The following is a 21,921-nucleotide window of genomic DNA, read 5'->3' as shown; positions in this document are numbered from 1 at the left end:
TACCAGACCAGGGATTGAGCCTTGTCTTCTCCATTGACAAGGTGGATTCTTTACCACTGAGCCTCCAGGGAAGCCCCAGATACTGTGAGAAATCTCTGTGTTTACTAAGTAACTAGTATGTGTCCAGTACTCTGCCAGGCATAGTATATCCATTATTTCATTTGATTTCCACAAGTTGTTAATCATTTCTTGTTTATTTATATTGTTGGAAGTATTATTAGCCCCATTTCACAGAAGAAAATACCTCTAATCACACAGCACAGCTAGCAAGTGACAGTCTATCAGTCATTTGGGGAATAGTTCGAGGAGTTGCTTTTCTCCTAAGACGTGGCTGAGCCCTGCCACATGGATTTTAGAATATTTCCTTAATGCTTCCATAATATGGCTTTATGCTAGACTTCTCCCAGCAAAGGGAAGGTGAATGATCCCTACCCCTTCTCCCTCATATACCACTCTCTGAACTGTTATCCTTCATATCTGTCCCTTGGTCTCAAGTCAATTAAAGAATTAAAAACACTGTGGGTAAAATTAGCTTTTTAGACATTGGATACAAATATCCATTTAGATTCTAAAGGAAAGTAGATCCTAAATTCTGAACAACTAACTTAAAATTATAACAAACAGAAGCCCTAGAGACCAGCTGGTCCAATTGCCATCTTAATGCATGAATCTTTTTATGTGATACTTGATGTGGACTTACAGATTTTGCTTGAACATTCCATTGACAAAGCTCTTCCAGTGTTACAACAGGGCAGGTCTAGTTGTTAGAAAGCCATTGGTTATGATGAAGTAAAACCGCATCCCTATAACCTCCATGTAATGATTGTGTTTCTGTAGCCAGACAAATTAAGTTTTTATCTTCTCTAACATCCCTTCAAGCATTTGAAAACAGCTGTGCTCTCCTTTCCCAGGCTAAATATTCCATTATCTCAAGCATTTTTCTTAATTTCTAATTTTGTTATTCCCACTGATGGTATTCTTATATTTGAAATATCTCTTTCAAAATATGGCACCTAGAATAGACCATACCACTCAAAATGGAGTACACAGTTCAGAGGACAGCAGAGCTCCTCCTTCCACTGGTCTGTCATCATATTCTACTAATACACCTGAGAACATCTTAATGTTTTAAACAGATGTCCCATGCCATTAATTCCTCATTAGGTACTGTATTCGGTCAACCAAAACCTTGAGGGCCTTTGAACTTCTCTTGAGTCGGGTATCTCAGCCAGTACACATTGAACTGGTCTGGTTTATTCATGAATAACCCTGCTGGACCTTCTTTTTCTCTTTTTAGTGATTACCTTTCTTAGTTGTGTTTCTAAAACACAACCTTTTAGGAGATCTCAAGCATATCCTAGAGATCACATTGGTTTCTAGAGATCACATTTTCCTCCTTTTTATGAGAACAAAGATCCTTTCGCATCTGGACTAGAGATTTTTAACTCATTTAAGTTTTCTTATAACTTTCTGTTTTAATTCCAGTTTCCATTTTCTCTCAGCAGTGTATGTTTAACTTCTACAAAAAAGAACAATTCACTTAATAGACAAGACAAAACCAAAAGAGAGGTTGATAACAGTCCTGTGGGTTGGTGTAGAAAGACCCATAGGACAGCAGACTTGCACATTTTAATACTTATGACTATGCGGCCAAATTTGTGTATTTTAGAATCTTTCATCTCTGTTGCATTGTACCATATTTTCGGAGTTTCAGGTCATGGAACCATACATATTTCCTCTTTTAATTTGATTTCTTTCATTTTCATTCATTATTATTTTGTGTGTGGAGAGAAATATCTACTTTTTAAAGGCTATTTAAAGGTTTGATAATGTTTTATAACAAATATTTGCTAAGAGCCTACAAAATGCAAAGATGAATAAAATGTCATCATTTATTTTATGACATTTATTTCAAATATGTATTAAGAGCATACTAGAGAAACAGAAACGGAGAGACATATCTGAGAATGTAGATATTAACATAAATAGCACAGCAACCAAATATGCAAGGAGGTCAGTCAGGATAAATGCCAAGTATGGACTGCAAACACAACTGGCTAGCTTCCAAGATAAAAACTAGAAGCATGTCTGGGGACACCGTTAACCTCCATCTAGGTTAGTGGTACCTAGACATGTGAAAACAGATCCATAAAATGCAAGTTTTAGTATGTCACCATACTCTCGTACTTGAAATCTTTCAATCGAAGCAATATAAAATGACATACTTATGACATTATGTTAAGTGGGGAAAACAGGATATAAGGCTCCGTATTCTGCATCATCATATCTATATCAATAGTTAGAAAAACATGTAAGGAAAAAAACTTTTCAAAAAATGCATCAGATGCTAACAACAGATGATGGATATGGTCCAGAGATGATTTTCATCATTTCAAAAAATATTCTTAAATGTGTTTTGCTTTCATAAATGTTTTTAAAGATAAACTGGAAAGCAATGGTTTTTCAGCATTTATTTCTCCACAGCCACCAGTTATGCAGCTGATTTCCTCCCTGGGGAAGAAAAACGTGCTGCGTGAGCCCCTCTCAGCTCAAACACATTGAGAGTCACCGAGGAAACAAACTAGGTCCTTAACCCAAGTGATCCGTGATAGAGGTCTGCCTGCCCACCTGCCGTGGCCCACCTACCCTTACTCAGTGAACTCAGGGGGCTCGCTGAATAACTGCCTCGTCCTCTCCAAAAGGAGGAAACCCTGCTGAAAAAGAGGAGAATGTTTACTCTGAGGATTGTTGCTATTGTTCAGTTGCCAGGTTGTGTCTGACTATTCATGACCCCATGCACTGCAGCACACCAGCCTTCCCTATCTGTCACCCTCTCCCAGAGCCTGCCCAACTTCATGTCCACCGAATAGGTGATGCCATCCAACCATCTCATCCTCTGTTGCCTGCTTCTCCTTCTGCCTTCGGTCTTTCCCAGCAGCAGGGCATTTTCCAATGAGTTTTTGTGTCAAGTGGCCAAAGTATTGGAGCTTCAGCTTCAGCATCAGCCCTTCCAATGAGTATTCAGGGTGGATTTCCTTTAAGATTGACTGATTTGATCTCCTTGCAGTCCAAGGGACTCTCAAGAGTCTTCTCCAACTCCACAGTTCAAAAGCATCAATCTTCAGTGCTCAGTTTTCCTTATGGTCCAACTCTCACATCCATACATGACTACTGGAAAAACCATAGCTTTGACTGGACAGACCTTTGTAGGTAATGTCTCTGCTTTTTACTATGCTGGCTAGGTTTGTCATAACTTTTCTTCCAAGGAGCAAATGTGTTTTGATTTCATGGCTGCAGTCACCATCTGCAGTGATTTTAGAGCCCCAAAAGAGGAAATTTGTCACTGCTTCCAACTTTCCCCCTTCTATTTGCCATGAAGTGATGTGACCAGATGCCATGATCTTAGTTTCTTTAATATTTAGTTTTAAGCTGGATTTTTCACTCTCCTCCTTTACTCTCATCAAGAGATTCTTTAGTTCCTCTTCACTGTCTGCCGTTAGAGTGATATCATCCGTGTATCTGAGGTTGTTGATATTTCTCCAGGCAATCTTGATTCCAGGTTGTAACTCATCCAACCCTGCATTTCTCATGACATGCTTTGCGTATAAGTTAAATAGATCAGTGACAAAAACAGTCTTGTCATACTCCTGTCTCAATCCTGAACCAGTCAGTTGTTCCATACAAGGTTCTAACCATTGCTTCTTGATCAGCATACAGGTTTCTCAGGGGGCAGGTAAGATGGTCTGGTATTCCCATCTCTTTAAGAGTTTTCCAGTTTGTTGATCAACAAGGTCAAAAGCTTTAGCGTAAAAAGCTTTAGCGTAGTCAGTGAATCAGAGGTAGATGTTTTCCTGGAATTCCCTTGCTTTCTCTATGATCAAGCAAATGTTGGCAATTTGATCTCTGGTTCCTCTGCCTTTTCTAAACCCAGATTAGACATAAGGAAGTTCTTGGTTCATGTAATACTGAAGCCTAGCATGCAGAATTTTGAGCATAACCTTGCTGGCATGGGAGATGAGTGCAATTGTCCAGTGGTTTGAACATTCTTTAGTACTGCCCTTCTTGGGAAGTAGGATAAGGATTGACCTTTTCCAGTCCTGTGGCCACTGCTGGATTTTCCAAATTTGCTGATATAATTGACATAAGTGCAGTGCTTGGATAGCATCATTTTTTAGGATTTTAAATGGTTCTGCTGGAATTCCATCACCTCCACTAGCTTTATTGACAGCAGTGCTTTCTAAGGCCCATTTGACTTCACAGTCCAGAATTCCTGGCTCAGGGTGAGTGACCCACCATCGTGGTTATACGGGTCATTAAGATCTTTTTTGTTCAGATCTTCTGTGTATTCTTTCTATCTGTTCTTGATCTCTTCTAGATCTCTTCTACTTCTGTTAGGTTTTTACCATTTCTGTCCTTTATTGTGCCCATCTTGGGATGAAAGTTTCCTTTGATATTTCTAATTTTCTTGAAGAGATTTCTAATCTTTTCCCCTTCTGTTTTCCTCCATATCTTTGCACTGTTCATAGAAGAAGGCCTTCTGGTCTTCCTTGCTGTCCTCTGGAGTTCTGTGTTTGGTTGACTGTACCTTTCCCGTTCTCCTTTGCTTTTTGCTTCTTAAGTTACTTGTGAAACCTCCTCAGACAACCACTTTGCCTTCTTGCTTTTCTTTTTCTTTGGGATGGTTTTGTTCGCTGCCTCCTGTACAATATTAAAGACCCCTGTCCATAGTTGTTCAGGCACCCTGTTTATTAGATCTAACCATTAAATCTATTCGTCACCTCCACTGTGTGTATCCATGGGATTTTAATCATACGTGGCTGGCCTGGTGGTTTTTCCCCACTTTCCTTAATGTAAGCCTGAATTTTGCTATAAGAAGCTGATGGTTGGCCCACATTCAGCTCCTGGTCTTGTTTTTGCTGACTGTATACAGCGTCTTCAACTTCAGCTACAAAGAATGTAATCAATCTGATTTCGGTATTGGCCATTTGATGACTGATGTCCATGTATAAAGTTGTCTGTTGTGTTGTTGAAAAAGAGTGTTTGCTATGACCAGTGCATTCTCCTGGCATAACAAGGATTATTATGGCCTAAATTATACACTGTGTACAAAGGAGCTGCTCACAGCTACACTCCACCCTTCTTCTAAGAGAACTAGTGACTTTAACCTTTCACAATTCTAAGGTGAGAGCAAGGGTTAGGGAAAGGAGGTGAGCATTCTGGGTTTAAACGAACTCCAGCGTGATATGGTTATTATCTCTCGAGTCTCCTATCAGTTTCAATTCTCACCATTTTCTCTTTTTAAATCAAAATTCAGAATTTTAGGGATTCATTTAAGGATTAAGATTTACGTGTTAATTCCAGAAGTGGCAACTACCTGTCCACGTGTCCCTTGTTGGCTCCAGCACAGTTGACAGCATCCTCTCCTATTCTGTTTCCTTCATTTCCGTCTTTACGACGTCATACCTGTCCCCACCAGCAACTTAGAGCACAAGGACAGTGTTCACTCTCTTCCAGGGCAATTTAGGAGTATTTTGAGAAAGCCCTGCCCTGTGAAATGGATTATGCCAATCCTATTACTAATACATGCCAGAACATCATAGATCAGGGCGCATGTTTTCCGCATATTATCTCATTTGATAGTGTGGTAGCTATCTTCTCTTCATATTGCTCTCATTCTTTAGCCTGTTTAGCGCTGGATAAAAAAACATTTCTGCATATTCTATTTGTGCATATTTCTCATGGAGGACAGCAGGGATAAGAGTAGATAAGACTGTGGACTTCTAGTACTACAGAAAATTATCAAAATGTGACAAATTCTCTGCAGGTATATATGCCATTTATACCAAGTCTTTCCAACCAATGTGGCCTGTGTGGATTTGTATACAATGCGCTGGCTGAATGGTTGTTCTTTTTTGTTTGCTTAAACTTGAATATTGGAATGTTGAACTTTGAATTTCAAAGTCTAAAATGTGAATACTAAGAGGAGTGAATAAATAGCCATGAGGGGTCCCTGCAGTTCAGGGCTCTAGGGGGAGTTGTGAAAAAGAAGTAGAAGAGAATAGAGCAAAGGAAAACTATTCCTCCTGCAGATTTAATGCTATGACTTTAAAAGCTAAGTACAGTCCTGGCCAATAAATTGATTGGCTACTGCTATGTATTTAAAGGGGAAACATACATTTTCCATACCACAAAGAATTACTCTTCAGACATTGGTGTGTAGATGGAACTGCAAATGCCCACTGTTTACCAAAAGAGCTAATATTCAGAGAGTTAACATAACTCAGTTTCTCAGTAAACAACTTGAACAGTGGTTTTGTATTTCAGAATATTAAAGTCTGTTCTGTAAAAATTATCTTCTGCTTAGTATTCATGCCAAAAGAAGAGCATCACAAAGACGCATCCGACTTTGAAGAAGTCATTTTAGCCCTCATTTGTTTAGAATTTTTGACTCATGAAATAAGAAAATGATGCTACTTTTTGAATTAATTTTTATTAAAGTATAGTTAATTTACAATATTACATCATTTTCAGGTATACAGCATAGTGAATCAGTATTTTTCCAGATTATACTTCAATTATACAAGTTTTAAATCATTCATCATTTGGTGCTTTGAAGAACAGAGATGCCAGTTTTGGTCAATACAATTAAAGTCTCTACTCTGCACCAATCTAAAGTCAAGCAATGCTTCTCCACCAATCCTATGTCATTCTGAATCCAATAACTCATTTCCAAATGTCACCCAACAGTCAGCAGTTGGAAGTGACCCCTGCTTTATTCTGGTCTGAAATTAATTGAGTGACAGGATGAAGGTGAAAATGTGAAGTCCATTGCCAATCCGAGGCGCTATCCAGTTGCCTAAACGTGGCTATGGGAAGCACAGCTTCCTTCAGAGTCATCTCCAGCCGCATCGCTGCTCCCACCAACAGGTGCGTGGCCATGGTTAGACTCCCCACCCAAGTCCTGTCTGCCTACATCTTGTCACCTGCCACGCAGAGATGTACATGGAGCAAGCACATCCTGTCCCTTCACATTTTCCCCATATGTACTTTAAAGAGTCCCCACAAGGTGGCAGGATTGTAACATGCTGAGATTGATGATCCCCTGATATTTGTATTATTAACACATTTCAGAGATCAGTGTTTCCAAAATAACACAAGTCACGTCCATAAAGATGATGCCTCCCCTCGAGTTCCCACTGGCTTGAAGGAAGACAATTCATCTTACAACAACTCTTCTTTAAAGGTTACTTAAAATTTTCTCACTAGAAGACCCTTAGCTTAAATTTCTTTGGGAAGCAGGGTTGAAAATGTCTTCTATGACAAAATCATTTTACTCTTGTGCAAACCTCGGGGCACTTTCTATTCCATCTCACATGGCCCCTCTTCAAAATGTGATTAGAAAGAAAAGAGCCGCTCGAGTGGCCAAGAGAGCACTGTACCCTCCAAGGGGTTTGAGGGAGGAGGAAGAGGAGATACGACAGGTAACCTTCTGGGAATATCAGGCCTGGGTTCAGATCTTCCCACAGGAAAGCAGTTTGGACACAGTCCATCCCCTCTCCCTTTAACCAAGAGATAGGAGGCGTTGAGGCTTGCAGCAGAAACGTTACCAGACTAGAGACTGTTGGAGAATTGTCTTCTCGTTTAAATCCTGAAGCAGAGACACAGAGAATTCTCTTATACTGCCACTTCTCTGTCCTCTTTCAACTGCCAATTTTATAAAAGAACGTGATAGTTTGTTTAAGCTGTTTCCATATCCATCCCATTGCAAATTGATGATAGTAAACATCAACTGGGCTATCCTTAAAGAAAAATGAACTTATATACTGGCTTTCTACTTTGAGTTTACCAAACAAAGTGATGGACTGCCCCGGTGGCTCAGGGGTAAAGAACCCACCTTCCAGTGCAGAAATGCAGGTTCAGTCCCTGGGCTGAGAAGATGCCCTGGAGAAGGAAGTGGCTACCCACTCCAGTATTCTTGCCTGGGAAATCCCATGGACAGAGGCGCCTAGAGGGGTCACAAAAGAGACAGACACAACTTCGCGATGGAACAACAACAGCAAGCGAGTAATGCATTTGCTATCAATGTCTTCTATAAAACTTACCAGTCAAGAACACTGTTTTAATAGCCACTGTTTCCACCTGCTTCTCAGGGTCCACCTGTTGCAAAAGTGAAGCAGGAGCCTCTTCAAGTAATACTGTTCTTTCTAATTTTCAAGTGGGTGTATCATGTAACCCTTCTTAACAGGACTCTTACAAAGTCAAAGGTTTTTCTATAAAAACAAAAAAACAAAGTCAAAGGTAAAATAATGTAAGCAAAGCCTTTTTCATCTGGAAAATCTGGTAACGTGTAGCAGAGCTGTTCTGCTCAAGACCAGTGTCAAAATCACGTCCCGTCTAGCAGTCAACAAGGTTACATGATTCCAGCCATGGTGCTCAGAACATGTCAAGGCAAAAGCTCTTGACCACACATAGCTGCCACCAATAAAAGACCTAATCTTTACAGTTGCCACTTTGATCATTTAAAAAACTGCATTAGAAAAGTCATTTTATATTAACATATACATGCAGCCACTAGTTGATGTTAACAGTAAGGGAAATTACCTGCTGGCGGTTCCCTTTTAAGGCTACGCGTTGGAAGTTGAAAGTGAAAGCCGCTCAGTCCTGTCTGACTCTTTGTGACCCCATGAACTATACAGTCCATGGGATTCTTCAGGCCAGAATACTGGAGTGGGGAGCTGTTCCCTTCTCCAGGGGATCTTCCCAACCCAGGGATCAAACCCAGGTCTCCCACATTGCAGGCGGTTTCTTTGCCAGCGAGCCACAAGGGGAGCCTGAGAATACTGGAGTGGGTAGCCTATCCCTTCTCTAGGGGACCTTCCCGACCCAGGGATCGAACCAGGGTCTCCTCATTGCGGGGTGGATTCTTTACCAACTGAGCTATGAGGGAAGCCCTTAGGCCTACACGTTATAGTTCCCTAATTCCTCCACATAAAGTGACCTTTTCAAGACCTCAGTTTTCAGAGCTGAGGGTTTAGAGATGTTTTAGCTAAATTCTGCCCTTTGATGGGCTCCCAGCAGGTCAGATTCTCTTCAAGGTTTCTGAGGAGGACTGCAGGCTACTTACGTGTGTGGTGATGGTCATCTCTACAGAAAATATTGAGAGGCTGATAAATGATCCAGTTCTATTAAGAGCATCACTGAAGGCTGAGACAGTAAGCTTCCCAGATCTTTCCATGTGGTCTCTTTTTTGCAGGCAGTGTAATAAGAAAGGTACCATGTGTTGATTCCAAGAGAGGCCCAGTCAGAGCTGCATGAATAGACAGCATTTTTCTGTCCTACCCGCTGAGTTTTTGCATATCTGTGTGAATTTGAGCCACAGTCTGTTCTTTGTGACTGACCATCTCCTGGGAAGCTAGGTCAGGGAAATACTTCCATAAAGGCCAATTTTACAGCATTTCAAAACACTTAAAGCCTTTTACCTGCTGTAGCAGAGTGCTGCATTTGACTAAGCTCTAGAGAAAAGAGGGCAAGGCTTTTCCTCATCAAGGAAAAATTTCCTGTGCACTGATGAGTCATCTCCAAGGTACAGTCTCTGGGGAGAGCTTTCTGTTTCCAGAGCCCACCTTGGGCTCAGCACACACTGGGGCAGTGGCCGGTCCAGTGCTTTTAAGTGCAGATCTCTAAAAACAGATGTACTGTTGGGAGCATGCGGGTTATTTATTTTCTCGTGTACTTCGTGTTCTAAAAGACTTCTTAAGCAGCTTGTACTTGGAATTATTTTGTCAAAGTAGAGACCAGGGAAAGATGGTTTTGGTAACTTGAGAAGCCTTGATTATCTACTGAGCTGAGGGCTATTGTAGCCAAGTAAGGTCCACCCAGCCAGGTCCAGTTATATAGTTGGCAGAGCCCAGAGCCCAGCGAAAATGCTAGGCACCTTGTTCAAAAATTATTAAGAATTTCAAAATGGTGAGAGCAGGGCATTAAGCTCAGTGACTGCACAGGTAGCCTGCCTCTGAAGCTAGCCCTGCAGCGAGATCTCCCTTGTAAGCACCCTAGGAAGCTGATCTTTGAAGAGTGGCAGTTGAAATGGTATATGGTGGGTTACATTAAAAACGGTGCTGTGTTGCCTAGCAACAGGCTAAGGGCCTGAATGGCTGACTTGCAAGTTGAGAAACACCAACTTGAAAGTCTAAATTCACAGAAATCTTCTAGCACTGATAATTTTCAAGAAAAAGTAAGACAGTGGGAGACAGAAACGGGGAGGGGAAGAAAGAACATATTTTTCCACTCATAACCTGGCAGCGGCTAGCTTGTCACTTTCCCTGTTCAATCTTCTAAGCAGATAACTCCTCATCAGTGAAGTAGAAGTGAGAAGGAAATTCCAGTTTTCTTAGAAGTATAAATAATAGTTTTCCTTAAAGCAGAAAGAAATGGCAACCCACTCCAATATTCTTGCCTGGATAATTCCATGAATTCCATGGACAGATTAGCCTGCCAGGCTACAGTCCATGGGGTCACAGAGAGTTGGACACAACTGAGCGACCAACACTTTAAAGGATGGTGGAAACATGAATTAATCAATGCATATTTTTGAGCACATTCCTTCGGCAACTCAAGGATACAGTATAAGAAAATGGATTCACAGTTATGGAACATTTAATAGTAAGTACCTCCTATGCAGTAGATTCCAGAGTTGAATCAGAAACCACTTTTATTTCTAAGAAACTTAAACGAGATTATGTGAGAACATGAAACTGAAATATAAGAAACCATTAGACAGCAACATTACATTTTAAAGAGTATAGTCCATAATCTCTGCTTCTTCTCTCCTTGATATTTTACAGGGTCCTTGTGCAGCAGAAGCAGAACCAGCTCTCCTGATAGGGAGCAAACAGTTTGGGCTTTCGAGAAATAGTCACATTGCAATTGCATTTGATGACACCAAAGTTAAAAACCGGTATGATTTATTCTGAGATATTAAATAAGAACTGATAAATGGAAGTACTAAGCATGTGTTTATTCAAGTTTAATTAACTAGATTTATTAATATATGAGGTGAGATTTTTTAATTCACTGAGTACAGTAAAGAATAGAAATATATTTATCTGAGCCCAAGAAGCCCAGTTTAGAAACTCAGCAGACCTGGAAAGTCCTCACCTCTGAAAAGGTTTTGCTATGTTTTATGAAATGACTTCCCTGGTGACTCAGCTGGTAAAGAATCTGCCTGCAATGCAGGAGACTAGGGTTTGATCCCTGAATTGGAAAAATTCCCTGGAGAAGGGAATGGCTACCCACTCCACTATTCTTGCCTGGAGAATTCCATGGACAGAGGAGCCTCGTGGACTACAGTCCTTGGAGTTGCAAAGAGTCGGACATGACTGAGCGACTAAGCATGTGTGCATCCCTTATGAAAAGGCACCATGATCCGATGACACCCTATGCTAGAGTAAGAACGCTCTTATTCCTGTTTTATTTTGCTTACTTTTATTTCACAGTCTCACCATTGAATTCGAAGTGCGAACTGAAGCTGAATCAGGCTTGCTCTTCTACATGGCTCGGATCAACCACGCTGATTTTGCTACAGTTCAGCTGAGAAATGGATTGCCCTACTTCAGCTATGACTTGGGCAGTGGCAACACCAGCACTATGATCCCCACCAAAATCAATGATGGCCGGTGGCACAAGGTAATGGTCCCAGGATGCCAGCAGTGCCCGACAGCGGGGCTACCGGGGGCAGCCATCAGCGTTCCCCCCGTCCCACTACTGTTTCGCCAGTGCAGACCCTGACTCTGGTGCTACTGAAATGTGGCAGGGGCTAAAAATAAAGCAAGTGCCATATACAACTGCCCAACCTAGGAAAATGGGGTCAGGCCTGGATAGGTTTATAGTGGAACACTTACATGCCTCATCATGGTACCACAAGATTCCATCATTGCTATATAGCTGTGGTTCCCAAACATCTGTCCACAAACGAGGGCCAGGCAATTGAAGACATCCCCAATACGCTAAGGTTTAGCACTTAGAGAAGGAAATGGCAACCCAGTCCAGTATTCTTGCCTGGAAAATTCTATGGACAGAGGAGCCCGGCGGCTATAGTCCATGGGGTCACAAAGAGTCAGACAGGACTGAGCAGGCATGCATGCACGTATTATTATGGGACAATGGAATGTGTTGATCATGAAGCTCTATGTATTCAATGTAAAGGAATAATATTTATTCTGAAATTGTATTTTCCCATTTTTAAGAGGCTAAAGTGGCCTCTCTCTTATGAAATAATATTTGACCAGCTCAAAAGCTGGCAATGCTAAAATGAGCCTTAAAGCTCCCTTCTCCCGCTCCCACCCCGGCAGGTCTGGGCGCACTGAGAGTTGAGAATCCGCCACACTGCGTTTAAAGTCCTCTAGGGCACCATTTCCACCAACAGTCATTTGGAACAACTTTTTAAATGTTGGCCTTACACCCAGAAGCTGGTACTGTTATGGGCACAGAAGGCTCATTTGCCAGCTTACTGTCCTCTTTGGCATGACTGCAAGTAGATAATATACTGCCTGATTAAAACAAAATTCACTCAGAATTTGTCTCTGCACCTGTTGTAGCCTATTAAGTGAAGCTTCCCTAGGTGGACCAATTAAAATTTTAGAGTAAGATATTATTAGCTATTGGATTTTACATATTAACATACTTGAACTTGTCATATCATATAGAAAGCCAAGTAACCTGAAAAAAAAATGATATAAACTCAAAGTCAACTAATGTGTTATCTAGAAATAAGAAATTTTCTAGGGAGCTTATGACTAGCAAATATTTTATGCACGAGCTCTATTACAATTTATTCTAATCTCTGGCTAATAGAATAATAAATATGATACTTGAGAAAGAGACATATTGTCAGGCCACAATGAGGCTGGGATTAAGAAAGATAGTTTAAATGCTCTAAGTACCCAAATGAAGGAGGGGTTTTATCCTAGAGGGTTTTTTAAAAATCACTTCCGAAGCCAGCATAGATAAGTGTAAAATAAGGTCTTCAATTACTCTAATCCTGATGTAGATTTGTTTTTAAACCATTGTTGTCCTCCAGCATTTCACAGGGTTACATACTCCTTTTCCTAAATTCAGACTCAGGGATTTTATGCTCAAGCTAGTCTTCACACCATTCGCTTCACTCTGCCCCAGAAGATAAGTCACTCCACTGCTGTAATTTCAGCCCCAGTCAGCTTTCCATCTTTCTCCCGACTTTGTACTAATCAGCGGCTGCAGAAACATCAGTGCAGCGTGGACACAGCGCCCATCCTCCAATTCTGCACAAGAAGTGCCTGTTAAGCAGAGGGATGTAGCATATCTGAAATTGTGCTGGGGAGACCAGGCTTTGCTCAATCAAACTAATGCACTTTTGAAATTGGACATGAATTTTGCAGCCCACTTAATTCTTGACAGGACTCTCCAGGGGCAAGTTTCCTTACAACAAGCATACCTCCGGATGCCCATGCTCACCCAGCAACTGTGGAAGGGTCTGCAATCCAGAACGCACCCAGAAAGACTGTGTACTCTTTTGGAGATGGTACTAATGGAAAACACAGACTTTGAGATATTCTTAATTTCACTTATTATTATGGGTTTAGCACATATTAGGCACTCAGTAAATTACTTCATTTTCTCCTAAGGAATACCCTGAAAGTTCTTATGTCTTATACTCTGCATATCTGAAATTATCTGTGAGTGAAATTAATGACTCCTCTTCTTTTGGTAGATTAAGATTATGCGAGTTAAGCAAGAAGGAACTATTTATGTAGATGATGCCTCCAACAGAACCATCAGTCCTAAGAAAGCTGATATTCTGGATGTTGTGGGAATGCTGTATGTTGGTGGGTTACCCATTAACTATACTACTCGAAGAATTGGTCCAGTAAGTGTCTAATTTGTTTCCTTTGTTGCCTAAATAGATGGATGGGTCATGAATGAATTTTGAATTATTAGATAACATTGACTCAAATAGATGAATAGAAAGTCATCTTTCCTGAAAAGTGGCAATTTTTCTAGATAGATCTATGAGAGACAGTATTAAAAAACAGTGTGGACCCTGAGCCAGACTCCCTCGGTTTGATTACATGCTTAACTGTTAAGTAGCTGTGTGCTCTTGAGCAAGTTACTTAATTTTTCTTTGACAAAGTCCCCTTTTATGTAAAATAGTATAATAATAATACCAAACAAACAAGGTCACTGGAAAGATTAAATGAGATAGTATATTAAAAGTGCTCAGAAGAATACCAAGTGTCTAGAAGGTACTAAGACAACAAAAGAGATGATAATGATGATATTGATGGTACTCTTTCAGGAATAGAGATTTAGCAAATACTGAGAGATGCTGTATCTCTCTTGTTCAATACTGGGTTCAGAATTTAAAGTTCTCAATTTTGTAAATCAATATTCACAATAATTTTTTGCCAGACCACATATCCTGGTTTGCTTTGGAAAGCATTATTTTCTTTAAAAAAGGGATTAGTGTTTTTTAAAAATGTGCTACACACACGTGTGGTTCATTTCTTTGCTCAGATTAGAACATGTGATGATGTGTGATTGTTCTTCATGATGGTTACAATTCTCAGTGTTTAACTCTTCTTGTGGATGATCAGTATTCCTTTCCTTTCATAGCTACTGGCTATGATACCCAGGCTAATCAAAATGAGATTTTCTGAACACTCTCTTCTGAATGAGAGTGGCAAGAGTAATTAACTTGCCTCCCTTAACCCAAATAAACTATAATGAAGCAGAGGATGACTGATTTATTTCTAAAGTCCCTAAACTTTGAACATTTCATGCAAGCTTTCAAGTTTCATGTATATGTGCGTTTTCTTAGGAAAGTGTCCACTGTTTTCATTAGATTTCACAAGGAAGAAGCACTGATCCAAACCTAATTATCTTTTCAAGTAGAATTTGAACACAGATTATGAAAAAAAAATTTACCTAGTAAGGTTAATAAACTGTCACTGGAAACATGAAATAGAAACATACTAATTACAAGTTACAATATCCACAGGGGGCCCAGAGCTTTATCAAACCAGGGGTCCCACTAGAGATATAGTGTGCAGTATTTTAGAATATCAAAGCAGTCATGTTCCCCAGCTAGATGCAGCCTGGTGGAGAAGCAGGATATGGGATTCCTGTAGCCCTGCCCTGAAGCCTTGGGGGACAGGGCTGATCCAGGGAGTCTGGGGATGCCTCAGGCCAATCAGCTGAAGATTGCTAACACAGAGCACCCTACCAGTGATTGCATTCCACATAAAGGCAGACTTCTGCTAAAACCTGACATGTGTCTCTTCTGACCTGAATGTTTAGGTGACCTACAGCATTGATGGCTGCATTAGAAATCTTCACATGGTGGAAGCGCCTGTGGATCTTGAACAGCCAACCTCCAGCTACCAAGTCGGGACGTGTTTTGCAAATGCTCAGAAAGGAACATATTTTGATGGAACAGGTTTTGCCAAAGCAGGTGAGGTGCTTCCATCTCCTTCCTGTTGAATATTAACTAAGTGCAAATATTGACTTCTGGTTTGTGTGGGAAGATAAAAGTCCCTGGGTTCCTAAACTAGCATCCTTTATTTAAACCAGAAATAAAAACTTGTAGGAGTAATTTTTTAAAATGCCTCCTAAAGATTAATGCATCAGATTCTAACAAAAACTAACAGAAGAAATAAAGTAAAAGGCTATTTGGAGAGTTTATTCTGTCTCTTTCCCTGGAAATCAATAATAGCAAAAAAAAAAAATGTAATTTTACAAGAAGGGTCATATGTTTCTATTGTATAATGTATCTACTTTTCAGTTTTCCCCATTTGCCTTTCTTTCTGGAGATAAGATAGTATTTTTCTTTCTTTCTCTCTTCAATTCCTTGCATGGTTCCGTTTCTTGTTCTCTCCTTACACATAGGGAAAGAAATCTTTCCCTTTCTTTTAGTATCTCCCTCTTTCCAGTGAGCATTTCTAGTCCAGATTTGGATCACTGACAGTGAATATACAATTTGGAAAGAAAAATATGAAATAACTTTTACATAATAACAAAAAAATCTGATATTAACATACTTTGAGATACATTCAGTCCTATAGTTACCATAGGAACATGCATTTGTTTGTTAGAAAAAAAATTGAGTACATAATATGTAGCAGTTACATGGGAACAGAAATAATTAAGATGTCATTTCTTCTTTCAAGAATATATGATTAAGATTCTTCATGCTCAGAAATAAGAAAACAAGTAAAAAAAAAAACTAGAAACTATAGAAAGGTTCTGGGGATATTTTAAAAAATGATTAAGTTAGGTTGAGAAAATCAGGAAAGGTTTTATGGAGGAATTGACATTTGAGGTTGGGTTTAAAAGATGAGTTGAAGATACATGCAAAGGTTGGAGATAGACGAGCAGAGCTCTCTAATAAGTGGGAAACGTCCCCTCTGCAGAGCAGAAAACAGAGAAACACAGAATGAGTTAAATATTGAAATGTTGGGGGTTATGTTAAACCCCAAGTTCCATGTTCTGTGAAAGCCCAAAGCTTTTCTCAAGTTTTCTACAAATTCAGATATCTGGCATTAGCTTGGTCAGATTAGATTCAGCTTCAGCCTCTGCAGTTAATATCCACAGATTGACTTGCCATCTTGTGTGGGCTCTTTGGGTTCCAGATCAGACTGGACTGGAAAATGTGCGACATCCCTAGTTTCTAATAACTCCTGCCATCACCTCAACATGTAGTGTAATACAAGCTATATAAGACTTGGGTGGTCAGAGGAGGTTACGTCACTGGAAAACATACAAGTTTAATTAAACCCTTGACATCTTTGTCCTTAGAAGCTCTCCAGTTGCCAGTGTCTGGGGGTTCCATGGTTTCCTCACTCCCTCTGTCCTCTGCTGACCTGCTTCACGTCACTCTTCTCTTTTCCTTATTTCTTCTTTTCTGGAACAGAAACACAATTGTTCTCTTTTTCAGGACAGTTCAGCTTCTTCTACCTTTCATTCTCAAAATCTGTTCTAAATCCACTTTTATTCATCCAAATCCATCAAGTTTCTCAGTAGGAAAAAAAAAAGTATTTCATATAACAGGTGCCTCCCTTCGTTGAAGAAAACTGTGATTACACATAGCCTTTATTTTTTGCTTAATAAATATGAGACCTGGAAAAAAATTTCATGAGTTTCTCCCTAATATTTCATGCAGGTGATATAGTCTAGCCTGATCTTAATGAATCACTTTGTTTCTAAGAAGCATGTCTTAAGTACTTGCTAAAAGATGAAATAAACCAATGAATTAAATATGGAATATTACAGAGAAAAGGCTTAACTTGATAAACTAGAAAAGCCTATTTATGTCCCAGAATCTTCTCCTTCAAAATTGCAATTGCTTTCTTTATAAATAAAATGTTTGGGGATATTTGAGCCTTTTCAGATTGTTGTGGAACCATTTAGAGTGCTGTAGCAAAACTTTCGGAGAAGGCAATGGCACCCACTCCAGTACTCTTGCCTGGAGAATCCCATGGACGGAGGAGCCTGGTAGGCTGCAGTCCATGAGGTCGCTAAGAGTCGGACATGACTGAGCGACTTCACTTTCACTTTTCACTTTCATGCATTGGAGAAGGAAATGGCAACCCACTCCAGTGTTCTTGCCTGGAGAATCCCAGGGATGGGGGAGCCTGGTGGGCTGCCATCTATGGGGTCGCACAGAGTCAGACACGACTGAAGTGACTTAACAGTAGCAGTCAAACTTTAGTGAAAAATCATTGAAATGCTTTATTTCATCCAATAGCAAGACTTCTATCAGTCACACCTGGCTCTGAGATCTTTGGAGTCAATCTGAGTGTACATTCATTCCCTGATTCAACAAATGCATATTAAACCTCCACTCTGTGCCAGATACTATAAGCTTAGGAATAAAATGGTAAGCATTATAGACAAAGTCCTTGCCCTCACAGAATTTATAGTCTAGGAAGGAAGGCAGCCAAGAAAACAAATATGAGGTGTCAGCCATGTGAAAGTCTAGAACTTATAATTGTCTAACACATGAATTGAAAGCTAGTAAAACCAATGCACTGTATGAATTTGAATCAACAATTCCTAAACTTGAATACACATTTCTTTTAATCTTCATTTTACAGTTGATGGATTCAAAGTGGGATTGGACCTTCTTGTAGAATTTGAATTCCGCACAGCTAGAACCACTGAAGTTCTTCTGGGAATCAGCAGCCAAAAAATGGATGGAGTGGGTATTGAAATGATTGATGAAAAGGTGAGCATCACGTCTGCATATTCCTGCCTCTTCATGGTATTGTTGTTTCCAAGTAGAAAGCTCTGTTTTGAAGCATTGCTCTGTTCTTTGTTGAGAGAAGGCTAATTTTATTCTTTTCATCCTTCTGGAGTATCTCAAGTGTTCTGTGTTTTCAACATACTTATTCTGTGTTGTGGTTGTTCAGTCACAAAGTTGTGTCTTCACGACCCCATGGACTGCAACACACCGGGATTCCTTGTCCCTCACAATCTCTCAGAGTTTGCTCAAGTTCATGTCCATTGCATTGGTGATGCTACCACAACCATCTCATCCTCTGTCACCCTCCTCTCCTTCTGCCTGCAGTCTTTCCCGGCATCAGGGTCTTTTCCTGAGCTACTCGCGTCAGGTGGCCAAAGTATTGGAGCTTCAGCATCAGTCCTTCCAGTGAATATTCAGGGTTGATTTCCTGTAAGATTGACTGGTTGGATCTCCTTGCAGTCCAAGGGACTCTCAGGAGTCTTCTCCAACACCACAGTTCAAAAGCATCAATTGGTGCTCCGCCTTTATGGTCCAGCTCTCACATTCATACATGACAACTGGAAAGAACATAGCCTTGACTATACAGACCTTTGTCAGCAAAGTGATGTCTTGGCTTTTTAACACACTGTCTAGGTTTGTCATAGCTTTCCTGCCAAGAAGAGGAAATCTGCTACTGCTTCTACCTTTTCCTCTTCTATTTGCTATGAAGTGATGGAACCAGATGCCATGATCTTAGTTGGTTTTGTTTTTTTTATTTTAATATCTAGTTTTAAGCTGGCTTTTCCACTCTTCTTCACCATCAAGAGGCTCTTTAATTCCTCTTCCCTTTCTGCCATTAGCATGGTATCATCTGCATATCTGGGTTTGTTGAGATTTCTCCTGGCAATCTTGACTCCAGCTTGTAACTCACCCAGCCTGGCATTCCTCATGATGTGTTCTGTGTATAAGTTAAATAGGGTGACAATAAACAGCCTTGTCATACCCCTTTCTCAATCTAGAACCAGTCAGTTGTTCCATACAAGTTTCTAACTGATTCTTGACCTGCATACAGGTTTCTCCAGAGACAGGTAAGATGGTCTGATATTCCCATCTCTTTAACAGTTTTCCACAATTTCTTATGATCCACATAGTCAAAGGTTTTAACGTAGTCACTGAAAGACTCAGGAGGCAGGTAAGATGGAATGGTATTCCTGTCTTTTAAGAGTTTTTCACAGTTTGTGTCAGTTTGCTCACCGTGGATAATCTAATGCTAAACACCTTTTCTTTCCCTGCCTGCCCGTGACCAGCAACCCGCAGTGAGCCGACAAGTTTACATGTACTTTGTGCCATGGTGCGTAGGTGAAAAGAGGGCGGCAAAGTGAGAAATTTCACGACTTTCCTATTTGATTCCTCAGCAGGAATCCTACTTCATCTATGTTCACATTGCCACTCGTAGGGTGCCATCCCTTCCCAAGAAGAAAAAACATATTTCTCTGAAACATGCTTTTCTTTGCCTCTTCCCTCCTTCCTCTGTCTTGAAACCATCCTCAAGGCAGTAAAGCAAAAAGATGCAGGGCACAGAGACAAAAGGTGGGGAAAATAAGCAACACGTAATAGCTTGGCCAGATTTTCAAAGCACAGTTTCACTGCATCTTGTTGGAGTAAGTCTTACTTCTTCACCTGCTTATTATAGAACCATGGTTCCCTTCAGCTCACCAGAGTATCAGGTTCCATCACGATCCACATGGATTTCTCACCAAGCTCTTTTTGTATGCAGAATTCCATTATTACACATTCCACCAAATATAGTAAAATCTTAACTGATATCTACATCACTGTATAGTTGACAAACTTTTTACCTATTTACTTGCACTTTTAATCTTGTTTTTAAAGCCCTTGTTTCTTTTTTTTAACCTTGTCAAATGTTTTGCCAAATTGGCTGTATTTAATGTTTCAGTATGTTTCTTTTCCACATCAGCTTCAAAAGAATTCTGTCCTCTCAAGTTTCAGGGACCATTCCATGTTACCAAAAACAGATTTTTCTCATTTAGACAAGAACTCCAGTCTAAATTCTTAATTGTTAGGAATTTAACTGGCCTTCTGACTCAAAGTCTTGTTGTAGTGATACCTACAACATGGATCTTGCCCCAAAATGTAATTTATGTAACTCTCAATCCTGTATATAAAATAGATTCTGTGAAGGAAAAAATATACAATTAAAATATGAAAATTTTTTTTTTAAAAATCCCCTCAAATTAATTTATAAATCATCTTCCTAAGAACTCCCACCCTCTAAACAGATCTGTGGTAGGATTTTCCCCTATGTATACCATGTCTTTTTTGTTACCTGCCCTCAAATTGTATTTCACATTTTCAGAAAGCTGAGTTATTATCTGCTTCACACATCTTTCCTATTGCTCCCAACAATATCCACAAGCAAACAGCATAATTTGTGACTCCTGGTCATTAAATCTGTATTTTAATTTCTGTCAAGTTTTTTTTGTTTTAATTTAATATGCCTGAGTTACATTGATGTCAAACTATTGCATCTAATGACTCTCCTAGAGATCGTTTCTACGTTGTGAATCACCATGATACCCTTCTGATGACACCCTCTGTGACTGCCCAATGTCCTACTTTCTAGCTCATGTTTCACGTGGACAATGGTGCCGGTCGATTCACAGCCATCTATGATGCCGGGGTCCCTGGGCGTTTGTGTGATGGACAGTGGCATAAAGTCACAGCCAACAAGATCAAACACCGCATCCAGCTGACAGTCGATGGGAACCAGGTGGAAGCCCAGAGCCCAAATCAAGCATCTACATCTGCTGATACAAATGACCCTGTGTTTGTTGGCGGGTTCCCCGGTAAGTGTTGCCTACCCCAGCAAGAATTTCTTTGCTCTATTTCGTTAGTGGTTTTGAACACATTTATATTCTATAAGTATGTCTAAGAATGTGTGCTTAAGTCTACTTGCATCCCAACTTTAGAATCTGCTCCAATAAATAACACCTTATCTGACATTTCCAGCATGTAAAATGAGCATTTTCCTTATATAAACCACATGGGACTGGACTTCTCATGATAGCCTCCAAACTTTCATTTCTGGGAAGTGGAGGCTAGAGGAAATGAATTTGGCTTATGAAAAATATGAGCCATTTAACAGCAATCAGGGCCAGAAACGGTGTTCTGATTTTTTAAAAATTAATATACCAGAGGAATCATAAAATGTTATGGAACTTATTTCCTTAAGTTCTGGAAATCATTGGGTTAAACATAACTAATTTGCCCCTTAGGCTATTATAGAATTTATATTACAGAGAAACCCAAGCAATAAATCTGCATTCAAAACTACCTCTCCAGCACATTAAATATAACATTTGAACCAGAGTTACCTAAAGTGCCCATAAACAAGAGTGCTCAACTTGATGAGAAATAAGCCAAGAGCCTCTTAATAAAATACTGTAATAACACAGACTCCTGGAATGGTCTTTCAGTATTTTGGCAAGAGGAAACTTTGTCTACAGTTATATAGAGCTCCTCTCCTTAACAAACCAGCCAAAATGTATATATAGCAGCAGTTGATGAATGAAAGATACAAAAGTGATGGGGACCGATTCTGAGCTCCTCTTTTCAAAGTTGCTCCTGGCTTTTTGAAGATATCA

The 21,921-nt window shown here is 40.0% G+C and overlaps 1 protein-coding gene across 1 annotated transcript in view; it reads left to right on the top strand.

The window, feature by feature from the left end:
* LAMA2 (laminin subunit alpha 2) overlaps nucleotides 1–21,921 on the top strand; it is a 673,037-nt gene that overhangs the window by 648,840 nt on the left and 2,276 nt on the right. Inside the window, exons 59-64 of the mRNA XM_065931349.1 lie at nucleotides 10,845–10,957; nucleotides 11,496–11,685; nucleotides 13,748–13,903; nucleotides 15,334–15,487; nucleotides 18,129–18,259; nucleotides 20,901–21,123. Of these exons, the coding sequence (XP_065787421.1) occupies nucleotides 10,845–10,957; nucleotides 11,496–11,685; nucleotides 13,748–13,903; nucleotides 15,334–15,487; nucleotides 18,129–18,259; nucleotides 20,901–21,123 (967 nt within the window). The remainder of the gene's footprint in view (nucleotides 1–10,844; nucleotides 10,958–11,495; nucleotides 11,686–13,747; nucleotides 13,904–15,333; nucleotides 15,488–18,128; nucleotides 18,260–20,900; nucleotides 21,124–21,921) is intronic.

Source organism: Muntiacus reevesi, chromosome 3, assembly GCF_963930625.1.
Source record: "Muntiacus reevesi chromosome 3, mMunRee1.1, whole genome shotgun sequence".
Classification (NCBI taxonomy): Eukaryota; Metazoa; Chordata; class Mammalia; order Artiodactyla; family Cervidae; genus Muntiacus; species Muntiacus reevesi.
The sequence above is the reverse complement of the archived record's forward strand: the minus strand, read 5'-3'. Positions and strand labels throughout refer to the sequence as shown.